Source organism: Phoxinus phoxinus, assembly GCF_949152265.1.
Source record: "Phoxinus phoxinus genome assembly, chromosome: 11".
Lineage (NCBI taxonomy): Eukaryota > Metazoa > Chordata > Actinopteri > Cypriniformes > Leuciscidae > Phoxinus > Phoxinus phoxinus.
This window is the reverse complement of record NC_136886.1, coordinates 2,209,790-2,232,222: the sequence shown is the minus strand read 5'-3', so window position 1 is coordinate 2,232,222 and position 22,433 is coordinate 2,209,790. Positions and strand designations below refer to the sequence as shown.

Genomic DNA, 22,433 nt, shown 5'->3' with positions numbered 1-22,433 from the left:
TGAGACTCAATCTTCTCACTCTGCAGGGATAGTTTGGCTTAAATCAATGGGAAATAAATCTTATTTCTGGTGCTCATTAGTGGTTGGTTATACAGGTCTCGGAACTCGAAAAATGTGAATATGGTGCAAAAGTTAATTTCAGTAATTCAACTTAAAAGGTGAAACTAATATATTATATAGACTCATTACATGCAAAGTGAGATATTTCAAGCCTTTATTTGTTATCATTTTGATGATTATGGCTTACAGCTTATGAAAACCCCAAATTCAAAATTAGAAAAAGTTTTCATAAAGCCATAATCTTCAAAATAACAAATAAAAGCTTGAAATATCTCACTTTGCATGTATTGAGTCTATTTAATACATGTCTAGGTTAAAATCTAATGTAGAATGCGGTCTGTTATGTAAGGGTTAATGCATTAACCCGCTTATACCATGTTCACTTGCCAAATAACACATTTTTAAAACATTATATTTTAATTAGTTTTACAATCGAAATCGAAGGGTTTTAGAACTCCTTTACTAGATGTACATCAGTTTTTAATGGACACCCTGCAGCCAATCAGAATCGAGTACTCACCCAGACCATGGTATAATTCTTGATAACACACCGTTGCCATGAAAAACAGAGCGTTGCCATGGACACGGTTCTTTAACGGAAGCAATACAATCGTTTTTAAATCAATAAACTCCGTTTTAAATTAATATTTTGAGTCAAATTATTGATTTATTTGGTAGGTAGCCATGTAATAAGCGGGATAATGTATATCGAGGCGGTTGTTATAGCGAATACAACCCCGACAGGCTGATCGGGACCCCGACACGAAGCTGTCAATCAGCGGTCAAGCCTGTAATCAGCCGGTCGGGGTTGTATTCGCCATAACAACCGCCTCGCTATACATTATCCCTTACTCATTACATGCAAAGTGAGATATTTCAAGCTTTTATTTGTGATAATTTTGTCTTACAGCTTATGAAATCCCCAAATTCAAAATTAGAATATTGTAAAAAGGTTTTCATATAGCCATAATCAACAAAATCATCACAAATAAAAGCTTGAAATATCTCACTTTGCATAGCCGCGTTTCCACCGAAATTACCCGGAACAATTTGTCCCAGGAACTTTTTTCCCAGGAACTTTTTTTGCCCCAGATTGGTTGCTTTCTGCGTTTACACCGCGGTCTAAAGTATCGGGAAGATTATAAACTGCGCGCGACGGCTCCTCCCCTCTTATAATAAGTATGGAGGAGATTCAAACTGTGCTGTAGTTGTGTTTGTGATGTATTGCGGACATTGACCGTGAGATGGCTGGGATGAACGTGCAGAAAATTTCCTGTTACACAAATACGCTTAAGCCTGAACCTCGTCGTCGGTCCAGCTGTTTTTTTATTATTTTATTATTAAATTCCATATTTGCAGACAGACAACTCTTAATGCATGAAGCCACGAACCGCAATAGATTTTTAAAAATGCCGGTTAAATTAGAATGCTGCGTGGAGTCCTCCAGTAAAAATGCGGCGTGAACAACCAATCAGCATGTTCAGCGCACAAGCCCCGCCCCCGAAAGTTCCTGAACTTTGAAAAAGTACTACCTCGCGAGCAGGGACTTTCGGAGGGGTAAATATTTACCCGGAACTTCATTTAGACCCTGATTCCTGCGGTGTAAACACACCGAGTTACCACCCCAAAGTTCCTAGTTCCTGGGGAAAGTTCCCGCGGTGGAAACGCGGCTCATGTAATGAGTCTATATAATATATTAGTTTCACCTTTTACTGAAATAAATGAATTACTGAAATAAATGAACTTTTGCATGATATTCTCATTTTTTGAGATCACCCGTACATGTATCCTCTGCTCTACACATGCATGACAAACAGAAATACAGGAGTTCAGTTGTAGAGTTTTATTGGAAGGGTTTGGGAGGTTGCGTATGGAGGGAGGATGATAATAAAATGATATAGAGGCAGATGTTCCATTGAAGTTGTGCATCAGTCACGGCTTCACCTTCTTTTGAACCTGGAAAGACGCATAAAGGATTTAAGAGAAGATCGGCAGAAATTATGCTTTTTTTTCATCATTCACTCATTTTCTTGAATAAAACTTATCAAGACATTTGCTTTAGATTTACCTAAAATATACTACCTTAAGTCACAATTTCTTACTACCTTAATTTTAGAGTAAGCTGTTCTGTAGTGTGACAAATTAAATACACAAGTTTTTATATTTGTATATATATATATCATACATTTAATACAAGGTCATTAAAATCAGTTTGCATAATAACTAAAATAATAAATAAAACACATATATACAGTATATGCGAGTATATTTATTATATCACGTGCATGTTCCCTGTGCAGGGAGCCTAAATAAAATATAAGGATTTTATTAAATGCATAATAGAACGTAGCAATAAAGAATTAAAAGTAAAATGAAATGCAAGTAATAAATGCATAAATAAATACATTTTATAAATGTAAAAATGCATTTCTCACCCTTTATATTTATTTATACTACTAAATACTTATGATTATATTGAATTATTTAGTGATGTATTACATTTTTCCAAGATATACTGATTTGCTTTATGTTGTCCACCATTTTATTTCAAGGGTGTATTTTATATTTTGTGAGTTTATTATATTTTATTTTAGAGGCCATTTTATATGTTATTTCACATCCTTTTTTATTTTACATGAAACATGTATTTACTCATGCTTGCATATTGTACTTTTATATATTCATTACAATATTTCATGATGCTCAAATCCCAAATCTTTTCCCAATCCCAATTCCCAACCAATGCATTGTATTTTTTATTAATTTATAGAAAATTAAAGTTAAATATCAACACTTTGTTTTTAATTTCATTTAACAGCACTTTGGTAATTGAGTGTTTCCAGGTGCATGAAAAATGTGCACGTGTACAACATCTAATCTGAATGTGTGTTAGGGAAATAATAAATCTCACTTGGACTTTGACTTGAAGCGTCCTCCCTTCTTGTTTGGAAGGCCGAGTCTCTTTCTGTCCTCGAAGGACGGCCTGGACAGAGAAATCACAGTTAGTCTCAGAGACAAGAGTGAGAAAGCTTGACATGTTTCTCCTCGCGCGTCGAGCGCACACACACCCCGCTCTGTACTGCTTCAGCGTCTTCTTGCTGGTGTTCGTCAGCTCCTTGTCGAACACAGACTTCTTCCTAGACTTGTTGGGTTTTTTAGCTGGAAGAAGAAGAAGAAGGTTCAAGCTAGCAGTCAGAGTCTGAACTCAAGTTTTGAGAGTAACGCTCCATGCTGGAGGTTTACAGGCGTTTATTTGCAAACCTTTCTGAACGGGTTCGTCTTCTGGAACGACTCTGGCTCGCTTCGGCTTGCGATCGCGTTTAGCTGCTCGTTCAGCGTACATCTGAGACTTCAGCACCTCGAACTGAGCTCTCTCCTCAGCCTGACACACACACACACACACACAGACTTAATATAATATAATAGTAAACATGCTGCCGCTTGTCCTTAAAGGGATAGTTCACCCAAAAATAAAAATTCTGTCATTATTTACTCACTCTAATGTTGTTCCAAACCTGTATTAATTTCTTTCTTGTGCTGAACACAAAAGAAGATATTCTGAAGAATGTGGCTAACCAGACAGTTGCTGGTCCCCATTGACTTCCATAGTAGAAAATATATATATACTATGGAAGTCACTGCGGTACATCAACCGTTTGGTTACCCAGATTCTTCCAAATAACTTTTATTTTCAACAGAAAAAAGAAACTTATTTTGGTTTAAAACAAACAATCAGACATTGAATCTGTTGATGGTATGTCATATTTGGGTCCCACTTTATATTAAGTGGCTTTAACTACTATGTACAAACATTGAAATTAATAATTTGATACAATGGACTTATTGTGTACATATATGTTTTTACATTCTACTTTTCTATCCACAAAACGTGCCAGAAGTCATGGTTTAAGGGGTAATGTAAAAAAAATGATGCGGCTTGGTAACAACCTCCGGCACATAACAGCGCAGAGAAAGAAATATGACCCATGGATTCATTACCAAGAGCAAATCTCCTTTCAGAAGGCATAGAGGCCTGTTATTTACTGTACGGTTTAGTTCAACTCAAGACTGAAGTCTCACCGTTAACTCTTTTCTCTTGCCCTGTTTCAGGAACTCTGCACGCTTCTTCTTTCCTCGCAGAGCAAAGTCAAAATCCTGGAGCACCTTCGCCACTTTGACAAAGAACAAGACAATTAAAGACATACAGACAATTATTGAATCAAAGAATAATTGAAAATCTGAGGTGTAAAATGAAACTGGAGAACTGTCTCAATTCCTGTCAAATATAACATCATTGAACCTCCAATAAAAAAAAAAATAAAAAAAAATAAAAAAAACTGAGGTGTGAATGAGGTCATAATGAGCGGATTTAATTCCCACGTTGCTTAATTTGGGGTCAGTAAAAAAAATTGACGAAATTAACACTTTTATTCATCAAGGATGCATTAAATTTATCAAAAGTGACAAACGATTCTATATCAAATAAACAATGTTCTTATGCACTTTTCATTCATCAAAGAATTCTGAAAAATAAAATGTTTCAATTTCCACAAAAATATGAAACGGACACATGAAATCATGTGACACTGAAGACTGGAGTGATGATGCTGAAAATTCAGCTTTGATCACAGGAATAAATTAAACTTGACTATATATATATATATATATATATATATTCACATAGAAAACCAAATAAATGCAACCTTGGCGAGCAGAGACTTCTTTCAAAAAAATTTTTTTTTAAAAATCTTCCCGACCCCAAACTTTTGAACCGAAGTGTATTTGTTTTTTTATTTTGTTTCACGGAAGAGCATGAAGTGATGACACTCACTGCGATCTTTCTTCCTCTCCTCGTGTGTCTGGAACCAGGTTCTGGGCGGCTGCTTCTCGTCTGCGCTCTGTGTTATCTTCTTCTGAGCTAAACTGATCTGGACACACACACACACACACACACGTTTAATAACACAGGAGTCAGAGTGAGACGGCTGAATGTTTGACAGAAGAGTGTCAGACCTGCGCTTCTGAATGAGCCATGGCCTTTTCCTCCTTCTCCAAGCGTAACACTGCGTACACGTCCTTCTCCAACCTCTCGATCAGATCACGAAACTTCAGAATGACCTCTGGGAGACGCCACACACACAACACATTTACTCCAGCTTTACATTACATTCATATATTGAAAAAGTACATTTTATAAAATAGTTCCTGCCTTGTTTTTCTACAGCATATCCACTGCTTCAATCCCAAGTTATTATCATTAACTAAACCTATTATTAATATCATTTGTTCATTGAAATACAGCTTAATTTTTTTATATATTATATATATTTATATATAAACTAAAATAATTTTAAGTTGAGGCACTAAAATGATTACCTGTAAATAAAATAAAAAATTAAACTGATATAAAAAAATTAAAAAAACTTAAATAGCAATATTTAAAAAAAAAGAAGACAAAAACAATAAAATGATAAAAGGAAAAAATGAAAAAATTTGTTTTACTAAAATTGACACGAAAAGTAAAAAATAAAAGCCAATTCAAAATATTGATATTATATTATATGCATGCATATAAAGAAAACTAAAACAATTCAAATAAAATAAAAATAAAGCTAAAATAACAAAATATTAATTATATTTTGTTATTTTAGCTTAATTTTTATTTATTTATTACCGGTATATTGTAATTGTTTTAGTTTGCTTATTACTTATATACAATAAATAAATAAAAATAAAGCTAAAATAACCAAATATAATTTAAATGAATAAATTATTAGATGAAAAACTTAAATTAGAAATGTTGCCTCGACAAAATAATTTAGGTCGAAATTGTTTATTTCAGTTTTAGTAATTTAAGGCAAATATAATATATATTATTATAGAATAAATACAATTTAATTTTACAATAAAAATTACAAAATTACTAAAACTATTAAAAAAAATCTAATAATGAATTTACATGATATTTCCAGTAGTTTGTGATACTGGAAAGGGATTTATAATAATTTGTATATAATTCTGATTCCAACCGATATGCAATGTACCGTTTAGAAAGATTTCTGAATCATTTTGAGAGATTTGGTCATAAATTGGGAGCATATTTTCCTCAACACAGATGAAGTCTTTACCTTGAGGAACGACACGGGCTTTGACGGGCGTTTTGGCTTTCTTCACGATCTCCTTCAGCATCTTCCTCTCAGTCTCGCCCACGAGGGACACGGAGCGGCCCACTTTACCCGCGCGCGCCGTCCTGCCGACCCTGTGCACGTAATGCTTCGCCGTGTTGGGCATGGTGAAGTTTATCACCTGCACACACACACGCATTCAGAGATCATGGCTTCACTAATATTAATATGCAGAGCCAACGAATGAGAACTCACAGTTTTAACCCCGTCTATATCCAGTCCTCTGGCAGCGACGTCGGTGGCCACCAAAATATCAATCTGCTCGTCCTTAAAGCGCCTGAAACACAGACGTCTGTCGTTCAGATGCTTTTTTAAAGGCAAATATTTGTGTTTTTACTCAGATGAAAGTGTCACGGCACCTCAGACTCTCCAATCTCTGCGTCTGCGACAGGTTTCCATGCAGCTCGCCGACCTTTAACCCCATCAAACCCAGCAGAATGTGCATGCGGTGAGCCTGCTTCTTAGTCTGAGTGAAGAGCATCACGTGATCCTGAAACGTTCTGGTGAGCAGAGCTGTGGACAGAGTCATGTGATGCTTTCCTTTAGTACATGTTCCTCAAACGTTCGTCACAAGGAATATTGTCTAAAAAAAACCTAGTTTTTGTGTTGCAACGTTGCATGCATCCTTCATGGATATGCAGTGTTGTTATTGTTAACTAAAATTTAAATATTTTATATATAAAATAAAAAAAAATTAAGCTGATATGCAATTAAATATAAATATTAAATGTAAAAAAAACTTAAATGAAAATTAAAAAAGTTGCTTTGGCAAGCTGAAGAATTACATTTCTAGTAAATATAAAAAAGCTAAATAGATTTTTTTTATTTAAATGTATCAAAATAAAAGCCAACTATAATAGTACATAATACCCAAAAAAAACTGACTGCAGCAAAATTTTTATAATTTTTGGTAATTTTAAATGAAGCTGATATGCAATTAAATATAAATATGAAATGTAAAAAAAAAAAAAAAACTTGGCAAGCTGCAAAAACGAATTTCTGAAACTAAAACCGAATAAAAAAAATAAAGCTAAATAGAAATATGTAAAAAAAAATATATATAAAAATAAAGTTAACTATAATAGTACATAAATAATAAATAAATAACACAGTGATAAGCAAAAAAAGATTTCTTCAAAGATGACTGATGGTTTCAAGGGAAATATGTTATAAATTCATAAAAAATACATATAAATAAATATTCATTACTGATTATAAATGGTTGAATGTAATTTAATGTAAAAAAGTGGATATTTGCATGCGATTATGCATATTTTTTGCTTATTAGAGCAACACACTAATGCCGAACTCATATATGCGAGTATAAATGTGAATGTCAGTGAGTCTCTCGTGTGGTTCACGTGAGAAGCGTCACTTGAAAGGCCCTGTGTAGACAGCACACTATCGAGACCCCTCACCAGGGCACTTCACCTGCAACAATAGCCTCTCGGTCTCCTTCTTTGTTGGGTCTGATCCTCACGAACTCTTGTCTGAGGTACGGCGCCACGTCTGTGTTGCTGTTCACAAAGATCCTCACCGGCTGCTTCAGAGACACCGACGCCAGATCCTTCACCTGGAAACACACATTCACAACGCACCGATATAGATATTGTGGTCTATTATCTGTTAGTACAACACAGTGTAATATATGACAGAACCCATGTGATGATAGGGATTATAATGTTTTGTCTATAAAGAATAAACCCTGATTTCATCTCGCTCTAATATCGGCCAAATCAAACACTAGATCTGTCTGATAACTATATGATCAGTGTTTGGAACTGGATGATTTTTATGGGAAAATTAGAAGATCTCAATTGATTTAGTCAGTAAATAAATACAATTATTATTTATTTAGTTGTATTAAATGTATTTATTTAATGGAATTTGTCTGTCTTTACTTAATTTATTTTGATGTATTTAATCATTTCTATCTATCCATACATCCATCAATCAATCTGTCTATCTCTCCATCTACTTACATCCATCCATCCATCCATCCATCCATCCTTACATCCATCCATCCATCCATCCTTACATCCATCCATCCTTACATCCATCCATCCATCCATCCATCCATCCTTCCATCCATCCATCCTTACATCCATCCATCTATCTATCTATCCATCCATCCATCCATCCAATCATCAATCCATCCATCCATCCATCCATCCATCCATCCAATCATCAATCCATCCATCCATCCATCCATCCATCTCTCCATCCATCCATCCATCCATCCATCCATCCATCCATCCATCCATCTATCCTTACATCCATCCATCCTTCCATCCTTACATCCATCCATCTATCCATCCATCTATCCATCCATCTATCTATCTCTCCATCCATCCATCCATCCATCCATCAATCTTTACATCCATCCATCTATCCATCCATCTATCTATCTCTCCATCCATCCATCCATCCATCCATCCATCCATCCATCTATCTTTACATCCATCCTTACATCCATCCATCCATCCATCCTTACATCCATCCATCCATCCATCCATCCATCCATCCATCCATCCATCCATCCATCCTTACATCCATCCATCCATCCTTACATCCATCTATCTATCTATCCTTACATCCATCCTTACATCTATCTATCCTTACATCCATCTATCCTTACATCCATCCTTACATCTATCTATCCATCTATCCTTCTATCCTTACATCCATCCATCCATCCTTACATCCGTCTATCTATCTATCTATCTATCCATAAATCAGTCTATCCATCCATCCATCCATCCTTACATCCGTCTATCTATCTATCCATAAATCCGTCTATCTATCTATCCATAAATCCATCTATCCATAAATCCATCTTTCCTTACATCCATCTATCCTTACATCCATCTATCCTTCTATCCTTACATCCTTACATCCATCTATCCTTCTATCCTTACATCCATCTATCTATCTATCTATCTATCCATAAATCAGTCTATCCATCCATCCATGCATCCTTACATCCGTCTATCTATCTATCTATCTATCCATAAATCAGTCTATCCATCCATCCATGCATCCTTACATCCGTCTATCTATCTATCCATAAATCCATCTATCCTTATATCCATCCATCCATCTATCTATCCTTACATCCATCCATCCATCTATCTATCCTTACATCCATCCATCTATCTATCCTTCCATCCATCCATCTATCTATCCTTCCATCCATCCATCCATCTATCTATCCTTCCATCCATCCATCCATCCATCCATCCATCCATCCATCCATCCATCCATCCATCCAGCAACACTGGATCCATAAAGCATCCTCTCAGAACACTGACTGACAGTGGAGTGATGTAGCAGTAAAGCTGAAGATGAGCAGCATCACCTCCTCACTCATGGTGGCAGAGAACAACATGGTCTGTCTCTGATAGGAACACATCCTGATGATCTCCTTCATCTGCTCCTCGAAGTACTCGTCCAGCATCCTGAGGAAGACACACACGTTAGGGATGTGACGGTGAGGATAAGATTTTACCACCGGTTAATCGACGTGTGACAACACCGGGATCACCGGCGGGGTCTAATTTAAAAGCGAAAGTAAAATGCGCGCGTCCGTTCATAATGGATGGTCGATGAAGAGCTTCATTAAAACCAGTAGAGCTCTTTCCCTTTCGGAGCAGAGCAAGCGTTTTTCCATAGGAATGAACTGGAAACACTGTCCGGCTCGCTCCCGTGGGCTCATTTTAGTTTCACTTTCAAATTAGTGCCAATTTGGGGGGTGGATTGCTTGAATGGTGAGCTCATTGGCCTATTATTCTTAATGAAAATCAACAACAAAACATACAATGACAAATGTGTTTATATAGGCGCTTTTACATTTCGCTTTGACACCAAATACGGCATCATCGTCAGTTATTAATGTGATTAATGAAATCTGACTCCGCGACTCGCGTTCAGCTCACGATTTATTAAGCAGACACCGATTCGTTTTTAATTGTAGAGTCTGTTCTCTAACCCAGTGGTTCTCAATCCTGGTCCTGCGGACCCACAGCTCTGCACAGTTTGTATGTCTCCCTCATTTCAGGCAAGGCAAGTTTATTTATATAGCACATTTAATACACAACGGCAATTCAAAGTGATTTACATAGAAAGGAATAATTAAACCCACATTAGGAAAGAGCTCTATGAACTGAACTTGGTCAGATGCAGGAGGTATATCAAATGTGGGTCCCCAGGACCAGGATTGAGAATCACTGAACTAAATTATATTTAAAAAAAAATTTTTTTACATAAAATCGACTGGGCAAGTGATGTAACCGGTGTTGCTTCTGAACCGACTATCGTAGCAAGGCTGACACGCGTCTAAACAACCATCCAAACCCTTCAGTCACAGCTGTAGCGCTCACCTGTCGGCCTCGTCTAAGATGAGGATCTCGATCTGACTGAGCTCGAACGACGGCGTGTTGTGCAAGTGGTCGATCAGTCGTCCTGGTGTGGCGATCAGGACATCGGGACCCGCTCTCAGCGCCGCCTCCTGAGACTTCAGGTCCAGCCCACCTGACAGGGTCACACAACACCTCACAATCCTGCATGCCTTCATTTACAACACTACATCACACCTTACAGAGTCTTATTCTAGAGCAATCACACGAGCATGAGAGAGAAGTCAAGGAAGAGTCATTCATAACCGGTGATGTTATTGTTTACTAAACATAAAACAACTAAGAAAAATTCTTTAAAAAGCTGTAAAAATATATAATTATTGGATAAAAAACGAATTAGAATTAGAAAACAAAGATAAACAGAAATACATAAGCTAATGAAAATGTAAAAGGCACATAAAATTTCTAAAACTATTTCAAACTAGAACAAGCTATGAAAAATCGTTTAAAAAGAAAGAAAGCTGAAATAATAAAATATTATTATTAAATTAAAATCTTAAACTTAAAAAAAAACAAAAAAAAACAGAAGTTAGCTTTAAAGCTATTGGAAATTGTTTAAAAAGAAATAAGGTTAAAATATAATATGCCTAGGCAACTTTCTGAAATAAAATAAGTGTAGGTTGAAGTTCTTAAAATTACTCAAATCAAAACTGAAATAAAAATATAAGACAACAAGAAATATAAAAAAAAGAGCAAAAACTAAATTGACGAAAGCACATAAAACTTGAAATAGTTTACAAAAATAAAGCTGACATTAGAAACATTAGAAATCCCTTGGCAACTTACTGAAATACAATATGTTTAGGTTGAAGTACTAAAATTACTAAAACAAAATCTGAAATAAAAATTACAAAAATGAAATATGAAAGCTTTGAACCTATTTAAAATTGTATGGAATTTTTTTTAAATAAAATAATTAGATGAATAACTTAATTAAAAAATGCCTTGGCAACTTACTGAAATAAGCTACATGTATGGTGAAGTACAAAAATAACAAACAAAAACTGAAATAAAAATAAGACAAATAGGAATATTTGTAAAATACCTAAAGCTTAATAGATATATAATATAAAAAATAAAAAAAAACAATTCCTGATTAAAAGTTAAAATATAAAAGCTCCTTCTCCTGTGATAGTGAATGAGTGTCTTACCCACGGCCAGGCACGTGCTGATGCTGGTGAACTGTGCCAGCTCACGGGCCACGGTGTGCACCTGAATGCCCAGCTCTCGGGTCGGCACCAGAACCAGCACTCGCGTCACCTGAGTCTCTCTCGGCTTGTAGATCAGACGCTCCAGAACCGGCAACATGAAGGCTGCAGTCTTCCCTGAGACACACACACACACACACACACACACACACAGTCAACTAACCATCACAGAGATTACAGTTATAGAGGACCTTACGCATATTTATTTATTTTGCATATAGGATCATTTATATTTTATGTTTGTGACTGTGTAAAGTTACATATGTGCTTATGTATGTCAATATGCCATTGTTTGTTTGTTTAGGTACAACTCGGCTGGACGATATGGCCAAAATTTATATCACGATATATTTCTTAATTTCGGTCGATACGATATATCTCCGATATTGAACTTGTCTTTATTATTCAGTTTGTGTAAAAGTATATGGTGTTTTATAAAAAATAAAATAAAAAATGAGAAAACTAGTCAAAATATGTTTTGTATAAGCTTTCTTTTAGTTTAATTTTAATTAACTTTTAATTTCCCATACCAGGAGTAATTTATATAGTTCTATTTTATAGCGATTATCGGTTCACAAAATGTTAAATTAAAGAAAAGATAGAAAATAAATATTTGTGTGTGCTGTAAAGTGGTTAGAAAAAATTTAATTGGTATCGGCAGATCAAACTCAATGAAAAATCAGAACTTGTAATCGGTGCATCTCTAGTTCATTGCGTGTGTCACATGACAAATGAACCAAATACTCGGAAGGTAAATTAAATATTTATGTTCCCTGTAAATTATCTTTGGCTGCATTATAATTATTTCTTAATTCAAAATATGATCAAGATTGCATAGTTGGATGTTTTCAGGGATTTGGCTGTTAAAAGCATAACATTTAAAGCCCCTTAACCCTCTGGAGTCTAAGGTGTTTTTGGGGTCCTTGAGATGTTTTGAAATGCCCTGATATTTTTATTTTTTTCAGTTGCTTATAAACATATTAATGGCAAAGGTGTAATTACACTCTATTTAGCACGAACATGACTATCATAATATGTGAGCAACATGTATGTACATGTTTGCATTTTTGAGAGAATATTATTTATGCGTGGTTATTCAAAAAACTCAAACTTAAATGTTCTGATATAAGACCACAAACGACCAACTTCACATATTCCCACAATACTGTTGACTAATGGATGTTGTCGGCTAGAGTATTTACTTCAAAATGATCTGAAAATCATCCGGGCTAATCGTTCACATTAAACAATAGATTGATTTAAATTTTGTAAGACACTTTTTGTTTGGAAAGGCAATATGCAGGGGGGCGTGAATGATCCAAGAAGGTCATGAATAATGTCCTCATTCACACCTGGAGAAGACAAAGAAGAGCTGCTAATGCTGCATACTAATGAGCCTTTCACTGAGTGTGTCACTGAGCCACACAGAATGCAAAGACAACACACACACATATATATATATATATATATATATATATATATATATATATATATATATATATATATATATATATACATACACATACATACATACACACACACATCTACAGAATTGGTTCAGAGTTGGAAACATCTTGAAAAAAAAGTGTATTTTTCCACAAACTGTGTAATGCTTGCAAATTGTATAATATCCAAGGTAAACATTTCTAGTAATTGTGCAGTTAATTCTCATTCGTATTTTCAGAAAGTTTTGGATTATGTAGGCTATCCTCTCCCCAAATTTGTCACTAATAAAACACAAAAATAATTTAAAGAGAAGGCTTATATTGACCTTTTAAGATTTTGTTTGCACCTTGGAAATTAGGTTTTGATGTGGCAGTACAAACTTCTTTCATATTTCGTCTGTAACATATCGTCTTTTATAATATAGCCTATATTAGGGCATAAATGTTAATTTGCAGTTTAAAACGTTGCTTATACAAAGACATTTTATTTCAACGTATTCAGTCGATTTTTACTCATCTCAGTAGGCAATAGATATTTCATTCACACACACAGACACGCGCGAGCTGTAACGTTAGTAAACAAACGCATGCACATGTGCCGTTCATTCATTCAAACACAGAAACGCGATTCAAATTTAAACAGTCTTTTGCGGATTACAGACACCAGTTCATATCGCGATTAGAACAAAGCACTTACTGATGATCTGCAGCTGGGTCCGTTGTTCGGCTACTCCAGCACGTTTGAGGTAAAATTTCCAGGATAATCACGATATTATTAGCAGAGCTATTCCACACAGCGAGTGTGTTGTCCAGCTGTTGTGGGCGTTGACTGGTTTGCATGTGTTGCTCCAGATTATCTGTGTTTGAATAGCGCGCGCTCTCGATGGGCGTGTCACATTAGCGGAGTAATGAGGTGCCAGAAAGATAATGAGCACAGCTGATCTCTCGCTCTTTTTATATAGATTACATAAACAGAGAATATTTGTTTTAGATTTGAATTAGATAATTTAAAACTACACACTTAAATGATTATAGAGATATATAGCTCATGTCTGAGTGAATAGTATTCGCTGAGTTTTATTTGAGTTTAGAGAAGTGCTTCAGAAAAAAAGTTCACGGAGACGGAGAGGCATAAAGCACTCCCTGTTTACTTTCTTTATTTTACAAAAGCACAATGTTTTATTTCGATTGTAAGTGGACACATAAAAAAGTAGACATTTAACAGCTAATTTTTTCATATTTCTTAAGTCTGTATGACCAAAACCGACGGAGTATTTTAGGTCTATTTTGCTGCTATGTAAAAAAAAACGAGCAAAACGCGCCCGCGCGTTTGCCGACCTCAGGGGGTTAAATGAACATTTTGATGAACGAGAGAGTCAGTAAAATGAGCCGAACTTCCCATCACTAGTGTATTGTCCCTATTAAATAAACAAACAAAAATAAAATAGTAATATTCATATTCTTTCTGGTCAAATCAAGCACGGACAGTGGAAGTCTTACCGGTGCCGGTGGCGGCACATGCACAGATGTCTTTTCCCAGAAGCCCCACAGGAACGCAGGCTTTCTGAATAGGAGTGGGCTGCTTGAAGCCCATCGTAGTGATGGCCTGAGGAAACACGAGGAGGAGAGCGTGAGATGAAACCGGGCATCTTCTACTGGAGGTCCATCAGATGCTACAAGGTTTCATTTTGATGGCTTAGTTATGTTTCTCTTTAAACCATTACCATAAAAATAAAAATAAAAAAAAGAAGTGAGAAGTTTTCGGGTTCAACCCTTCATCAGTGCAACGTGTTCCCAAGCTCAACACCTGCAGTCATTTACATACTCATTACCATAATACCGAACAAAGGGAACAGAGAAAAACACTCACTGCTCTTGACTAAAGAACTTTTGTAACTTAAGGATTAATCTATGTATAATTTAACATTTAACTTTATTCAATTTCTGTATTTCCTACCTTTTAGACAAATACTTAAAATATACTGTTGTTTCTACATTCATTTGGAGATTAAATTAGGTTTTTTCAATGGTGACTCATCGTGAGTAATCACAGCAAAAATGTGCGATTAATCCAGTTAATTTTTTGCAACCGATAAAAATAAACATGAATAAGTTTATTGAATATTATGCATTTATTTATGTTAATATCTGCGCAATTAATGTGTATTTAGCCTACCTCTGCCATCCACCAACCCCCATATCCCCGTATTTTGGTACCCAAATGTTGACAGGTATGATACTCATTCCCATAATTGAACATCACACAAGGTGAGTATGTAAATGACTGCAGGTGTTGAGCTTCGTAACACATTGCACTGATGAAGGGTTGAACACGAAAACCGTTCGCACATTTTTCCACGTTTTGCACTTTATTTGTGGCCTCTGGAAAATACATTTCGTGAGCTTTTTGGGCCGATATTCGTGTGCGGATCTTTTTTTTCTTATTTTTGAATAATTTTTTGGATCTACACGCCACAAGAAGATATCACTCATCAGTTTGGCGCTACGCTTGTCCATCTCCTCATTTATAAAAGTGGTCATTTATTCCGATGACACCATGTATTTATCAAGAAATTCTCCAGATTATTGTCCCTAAAGTGTTTGTACGAGCTACTTTACATAATTTTGCAGCTTAAACCAATATTAATAGCTCAAAAGAGTCAAAAATTGTCACTTACATTCCGTGATTGGTATATATTGATATAAAAGTGCATATGTGACCGTGGACCACAAAACCAGTTACATAGGTAAATTTTTTTTATTGAGATGTATACATCATATGAAAGCTGAATAAATAATCTTTCCATTGATGTGTGGTTTGTTAGGATAGGACAATATTTGGTCGAGATACAACTATTGAAAATCTGGAATCCGAGGAGCAAAAAAATCTAAACATTGAGAAAATCTCCTTTAAAGTTGTGCATTTATGTTCACGATTGTGCTGCACTCACTCACAAAAATACATGTTTTATATATTTACGGTAGGAAATTTACTAAATATCTTCATGGAACATGATCTTAATATCCTCATGATTTTTGGCATAAAAGAAAAATTTATAATTTTGACCCATACAATGTATAGTTGCTATTGCCACAGATATACCCGTGCGGCTCCAGACTGGGATTGTGCTCCAGGGTCACGTATATGAAAAGTGTATTACATGGAATTAATAATTAATCATCAGTCTGACCTTCAGTAAAGGTCTGGAGAGATTCATATCCGGGAAGGTGAGATTGTCGTCATACTGGGAAGCGTCCTCAAAAAAAGCTTCAGGCTGGAAGAGAGCGCAGGAGTCAAACACCTTCATAATCATGTGAGATTTACACCATAAACAACGGATTCATACTCACAATTTTCCTCTTGCCCTTCTTCGGTTTCTCTCTCACAGTGTCTGGAAGAAAAGAGAGGATGAAATACATCAAGCATGTTTATAGAGAAGATGATGTTTGGATCGGTGTCGTTCTTCCACATACCTGCTTTTTTCAGCACCTCTTCATCACCTGACGAGAACTCGTCTTCCTCCACCTCGTCATCATCATCATCCTCCTCAACGACATCTGCAGCGGATTCCTCATTTCCATCCTCTTCTTTATCATTCTCTTCATCAATCTCTTCCTCCTCGTCATCCTCATCGCTCTCCGGTTTAGTGACTGGAGCTTCTGATTTCTTGTTCTTTTGACTTTTCTCCTGCAGACGCATAAATATGACAAACATGTTACATTTCTTCAAGTTTCAACAAATCTTTAACTCCTGAAATACACACTTAATATTACTGAATATTGAGACACTTAATATTATCGATTTGCACGGACACTATCCGCATCGGATCAGAACAAAACTCACTCAACAAAACTCAATGGAGATGCTGAATAATTGTTTCATAATTTACCAAATTTTTTTTGTGTGTGTGTGTGTTGTCAGAGGTTAAATGAGTGTGTGTGTGTGTGTGTGTAGTGTCAGAGGTTAGTTGAGGTGTGTGTGTGTACTGTCAGAGGTTAGTTGAGGTGTGTGTGTGTGTGTGTGTGTGTCAGGTTAGTTGAGTGCGTGTGTGTGTGTGTGGTTAGTGTGTGTGTGTGTGGTTAGTGTGTGGTGTCAGAGGTTGAGTGTGTGTAGTGTCAGAGGTTAGTTGAGGTGTGTGTGTGTGTGTAGTGTCAGAGGTTAGTTGAGGTGTGTGTGTGTGTGTGTGTGTGTGTGTGTCAGGTTAGTTGAGTGCGTGTGTGTGTGTCAGGTTAGTTGAGTGCGTGTGTGTGTGGTTAGTGTGTGGTGTCAGAGGTTGAGTGTGTGTAGTGTCAGAGGTTAGTTGAGTGTGTGTGAGAGTGAGAGTGTGTGTGTGTGTGGTGTCAGAGGTTAGTTGAGTGTGTGTGGTGTCAGAGGTTAGTTGAGTGTGTGTGTGTGTGTGTGTGGTGTCAGAGGTTAGTTGAGTGTGTGTGTGTGTGGTGTCAGAGGTTAGTTGTGAGAGAGGGAGAGAGAGAGTGTGTGTGTGTGGTGTCAGAGGTTAGTTGAGAGACAGTGTGTGTGTGGTGTCAGAGGTTAGTTGAGGTGTGTGTGTGTGTGTGTGTGTGTGTGTGTGTGTGTGTATAGTGTCAGAGGTTAGTTGAGGTGTGTGTGTGTGTGTCAGGTTAGTTGAGTGCGTGTGTGTGGTAAGTGTGTGTGTGGTTAGTGTGTGGTGTCAGAGGTTGAGTGTGTGTAGTGTCAGAGGTTAGTTGAGGTGTGAGTGTGTGTAGTGTCAGAGGTTAGTTGAGGTGTGAGTGTGTGTAGTGTCAGAGGTTAGTTGAGGTGTGAGTGTGTGTAGTGTCAGAGGTTAGTTGAGGTGTGTGTGTGTCAGGTTAGTTGAGTGTGTGTGTGTGTGTGTGGTTAGTGTGTGGTGTCAGAGGTTGAGTGTGTGTAGTGTCAGAGGTTAGTTGAGTGTGTGTGTGTGGTGTCAGAGGTTAGTTGTGAGAGAGGGAGAGAGAGAGTGTGTGTGTGTGGTGTCAGAGGTTAGTTGAGAGTGTGTGTGTGTGTGTGTGTGTGTGTGTGTGGTGTCAGAGGTTAGTTGAGAGTGTGTGTGTGTGTGTGTCAGAGGTTAGTGGAGTGTGTGGTGAGTGTGTGTGGGGTTAGTTGTCACAATGAGTGAGAAAGGTTGACATGGAGTCACTAAATCTATTTGATATTATTTCATCAGTTTATAACAAACGCGGAACAGAGGAGCGTCTGCTGGAGAAAAGAGAACGATAATAAAACAAGATTCAACATTAGTTCGGCTTTTCAGAGATGGAGAACTGAGGGATTTGAGATGTTTTTATAAAGCGACTGTTTTTATAACTCAACAGGAGAGTAAGTGTTTTATTGAACAGATAAACTGCCATATGTAGCTCTCTAACAGATTTCACTGTAAAGCATGAAGATCATTTAAATACCGGTAGTTGTTTTAGAAGGAAGTACTGTGTCTAATAATGCATAAAGCTACAGTAACATCTTCAGCTAGTCAGCTTGAGACCCTTTCATCTGAACTGGTTATATCTCTGTGTATAATGTGTATATATTATAAGCTTATAGTGAAAGTTTTATGAACAGAAGGAGAAACATATTCATCCACAGTCCCAAGCACAACCAAACCAATGTTCTTCTGCACACACATGCAGTTTTGTTTATTAACCGCTAGTTACACAGTGTACCGTACGCCGAATAACGACACTACTGTCTTCAGTAGAGCTGCTTTACAGCATGTTTATTACTCTGAAGCAATATATTGTATAAAGCGCTATTTATAACCAGGTGACTTGACTCAACATTGTCTCTTACCTCAATTTTGCGCTTTTTCCGCACTTTCTCGATCTTTTCGTCCAGAGTCGTGGCCGCTTTCTGAAAAAAAAAAAGTGAAAGAAGAGATGAAGATCCAACACGAGCCACAAGCACCAATCCGTCAGTGTGAGTTAGAGCTGGGCGATAAAACGATAGTTATCACGATATAATTTTTCTCGATTAAAACGATATCAAGCGTTCGATAAATGTTTAAGCGGAACTAAACTCATTTGAACCGCGCACGCCACACGGACCGGTTATCCGCTCGGCTCAAAGTCCAAACGGCGGACTCGTTTACTCTGATCGGTCTCGGTCACGAGATCAAGAGAGAAGCGTTTGAATTCAGCCGAGAACACAAATGTCTCCGTGATATAAATTAGTTTAAAGGCAGATGAAGCCGCGCTGACGATGTAAATGCAAGTACACATTGATGGCCTAAGACACGAAACGAGCGGTTTGTGTGAGAAAACGAACAGTATTTATATCGTTTTTACCTCTTATACACAGCCACGTCCAAGTGATCTGAGGGCGCGCGCGCTTCCTGGTGTGTGACGTGTGCGCAGACTGGTGCATAGATATATATACACTAGATGTCGCTTTAAAGACATTAGTTCCAATGAACTGCCGTAGCCAAGGCGACATCTAGTGTATATATATATCTATGCACCAGTCTGCGTACACGTCACACACCAGGATGCGCTCGCACCCTCAGATCACTTGGACGTGGCTGTGTTACAAGAGGTAAAAACGATATAAATACTGTTCGTTTTCTCACACAAACCGCTCGTTTCGTGTCTTAGGCCATCAATGTGTACTTACATTTACGAGTCATTAAATCATGTTTAATTTTGACTTCTCTGTGCATGGACCCCATAGACCTGCATTATATGACTGTCAGACAAGAACGGTTTGACCTAAAAATATCAAAATTGAAAATACTGTGGAAACAAAGACACCTACATCTTGGATGCCCTTGAGGTAAGCTAAAACATACCAAAAACTAATTTCAAAGTGAACTATCCCTTTAAACTTGAAAGAAATAAAGATTTGACATTTATCGTGATTGATCGAGATCGACTGATATAAAATAAATGATCGTGATAACTCCTAGTGTGAGTCTCACTCACCCTCTTCTTCAGCTGAGCCATCACGTCATCCATCGCCCAGTCTCCGCTGTACAGCCCATCTCGCTCTCCGAACTCAAAATCAGCGCTGAAGTCTCCAGTGCGGCCCTTCAGCGCTCGCTTCTCTTTACTCAACACGATGGGCTGATCCTGAACACACACACCAGTTATTACATGCAGAAGTCATGCTATCAGAAAACTGCTGAATACTGACATTCACGTGCAATTGTATTTACATGCACGATTAATCGTTAAAAGATGGCGATCTAAAGCAAACACTAATTATAACTCTATAGTAAGTATGTGTCAATCAAGCAATCTTATCTTACTCAGTACGTGTTGAGTAAGTACAATGTAACTACATCACCTTAAAATAAAGGGTTACACTTTAATTTAAGGTGTCCGTGTTACAGTGTAATTATATATTTAAGTACCGAGTAATATTAAGTAACTACATGTACTTACTATAGGGTTAGGATTAAGTTCATGTAGTAATGTTTAATTTATAGTTATTACTATGGTAGGTACATGTAACAAGGACACTGTAAAATAAAGGGTTAACCATTTTTAGGTAGCACTTTATTTTACAGTGTCATTGTTACATGTAGTTACTACAGTAATACCTATTAATTATGCATAATTACAACTAACCAAACTCTGATCCTCCTAACCCTTTAGTAAAGGGTCAGTCCTTAAAATGTATAATTACAGTGTAACAAACCCATTAATATTTCAGCTTTACTTTGAGGTAATTTAGCACAAAGTTAAAATAGTTGAAAATGTGAAATGCTTCCTTGACGAGCTCAAATAATTGTATTTTCTTCCAACCAAGTACCGACAATGTTTGTTTTTAAGGTTTTAGTTTTAACTATTTGTCAAAAAGCATTGTACATCCTCAAAACATGATATTACCACAGTACGAGGCTCAAAAAAACAGTATTACCATGGTAAGTTAACTTACATCCCCAGATAACGTAGTATTATCATGAAGTGCTTCAAAAACATGGCAAATCTCCATATAAAGTAGTATTATAATGATATATTTCACAAAACATGGTATTATTACCACAGTAAGTTCCCCCAAAACACAGTACTACATCTTCTAACAACATACTATTCCCATGATGCACTTCCCAAAACATGGTATTATCATGGCACAGGCCTAAAAATGAATAAAAACCTGGTTAATTTTCAGTGTATCTGAACTGTGAAGTGAACTTACATCTTCATCGTCAGACGCTGAGTCCGGCTCGTCCGGCACCTCAACATCATCATCGATAGTTCTGATCAAATCCATATCAGAAAACATGTGTGCTGTAAAACTCACAGGCTGGTTAACTTATTAAAACTGAGTACTAATAACTATTATTAGTAACTATATCTAATCTTATACTTTTTGTTTCTACATAAAAGAGACCCGCTCATATTAATCTCACAAAGCATAAACATATAACTGTGTCTGTTTGACACACTAACAGCTCTGCATGTTCATAAACACACACGTGTGTGTCGCTGAACTAAAGCAGCGGAAGTGCGTCATTCTCAGAAGAACGTGGTTCTGTGGCGGAAACCGGAAGCTAGCTACACTGACACCTACAGGCGCGGAGGAGCAGACGATCGGTTAAGTTAGTTCTCCCAAAAATTTAAATCCTGTCATTTGCTCACCCTCAAATTATTCCAAACAAACATGTATACATTTATTTGTTCCGCTGAACACACAGATAGTAAAAGAAAAGAGATATTTGGAAGAATGTAAGTAAGCAGATCTCACCCGCCATTAACTAACGTTACCATAGTATTTATTTTTCCTACTACGGTAATAGGGGGGCAAGATATGCTTAGTTACAAACATTCTTCAAAATGTCTTAGTGTACAGTAGAACAAAGAAATATATACAGGTTTGGAACAACTTGAAGGCGAGTAAATTACATTTTTTTTTTATTTTTGGGTCAACTGTCCCTTTAAGACGCCACCTCTGCCAACCACACATTGTGAAATGGGGTATTTAAATCAACAATACATATTTAACTGAGACTTCAAAGGGTTGTAGATCTAAAACAAATAATCTCTGAACAAAATATAATTTAAAAATACAGTCTACTTTCAGGAAAATCAATTTGATGTAGTTGCAAGTGCCAGACCTTATTACAACCTGACAGAAGACATGCATATTACTAAACACTTTAAATCATAGTGGACACTACAGGCTCATGT

The 22,433-nt window shown here is 36.7% G+C and overlaps 1 protein-coding gene across 1 annotated transcript; it reads right to left on the bottom strand.

The window, feature by feature from the left end:
* Positions 1–1,888: 1,888 nt before the first annotated feature.
* Positions 1,889–21,781, bottom strand: ddx27 (DEAD (Asp-Glu-Ala-Asp) box polypeptide 27). The gene is made up of 21 exons (XM_079627430.1): positions 21,442–21,781; positions 20,223–20,369; positions 19,096–19,155; positions 16,788–17,001; positions 16,665–16,705; positions 16,505–16,588; positions 14,814–14,919; positions 11,812–11,985; positions 10,625–10,775; positions 9,604–9,703; positions 7,677–7,818; positions 6,605–6,758; positions 6,441–6,522; positions 6,189–6,366; positions 5,074–5,180; positions 4,892–4,988; positions 4,141–4,232; positions 3,322–3,442; positions 3,129–3,219; positions 2,972–3,043; positions 1,889–2,016 (listed from the first exon to the last, which is right to left on the bottom strand). Exons 1-21 carry the CDS (start codon positions 21,526–21,528, stop codon positions 2,001–2,003), a joined length of 2,316 nt encoding a protein of 771 aa, XP_079483556.1. The 5' UTR covers positions 21,529–21,781; the 3' UTR covers positions 1,889–2,000.
* Positions 21,782–22,433: the final 652 nt, after the last annotated feature.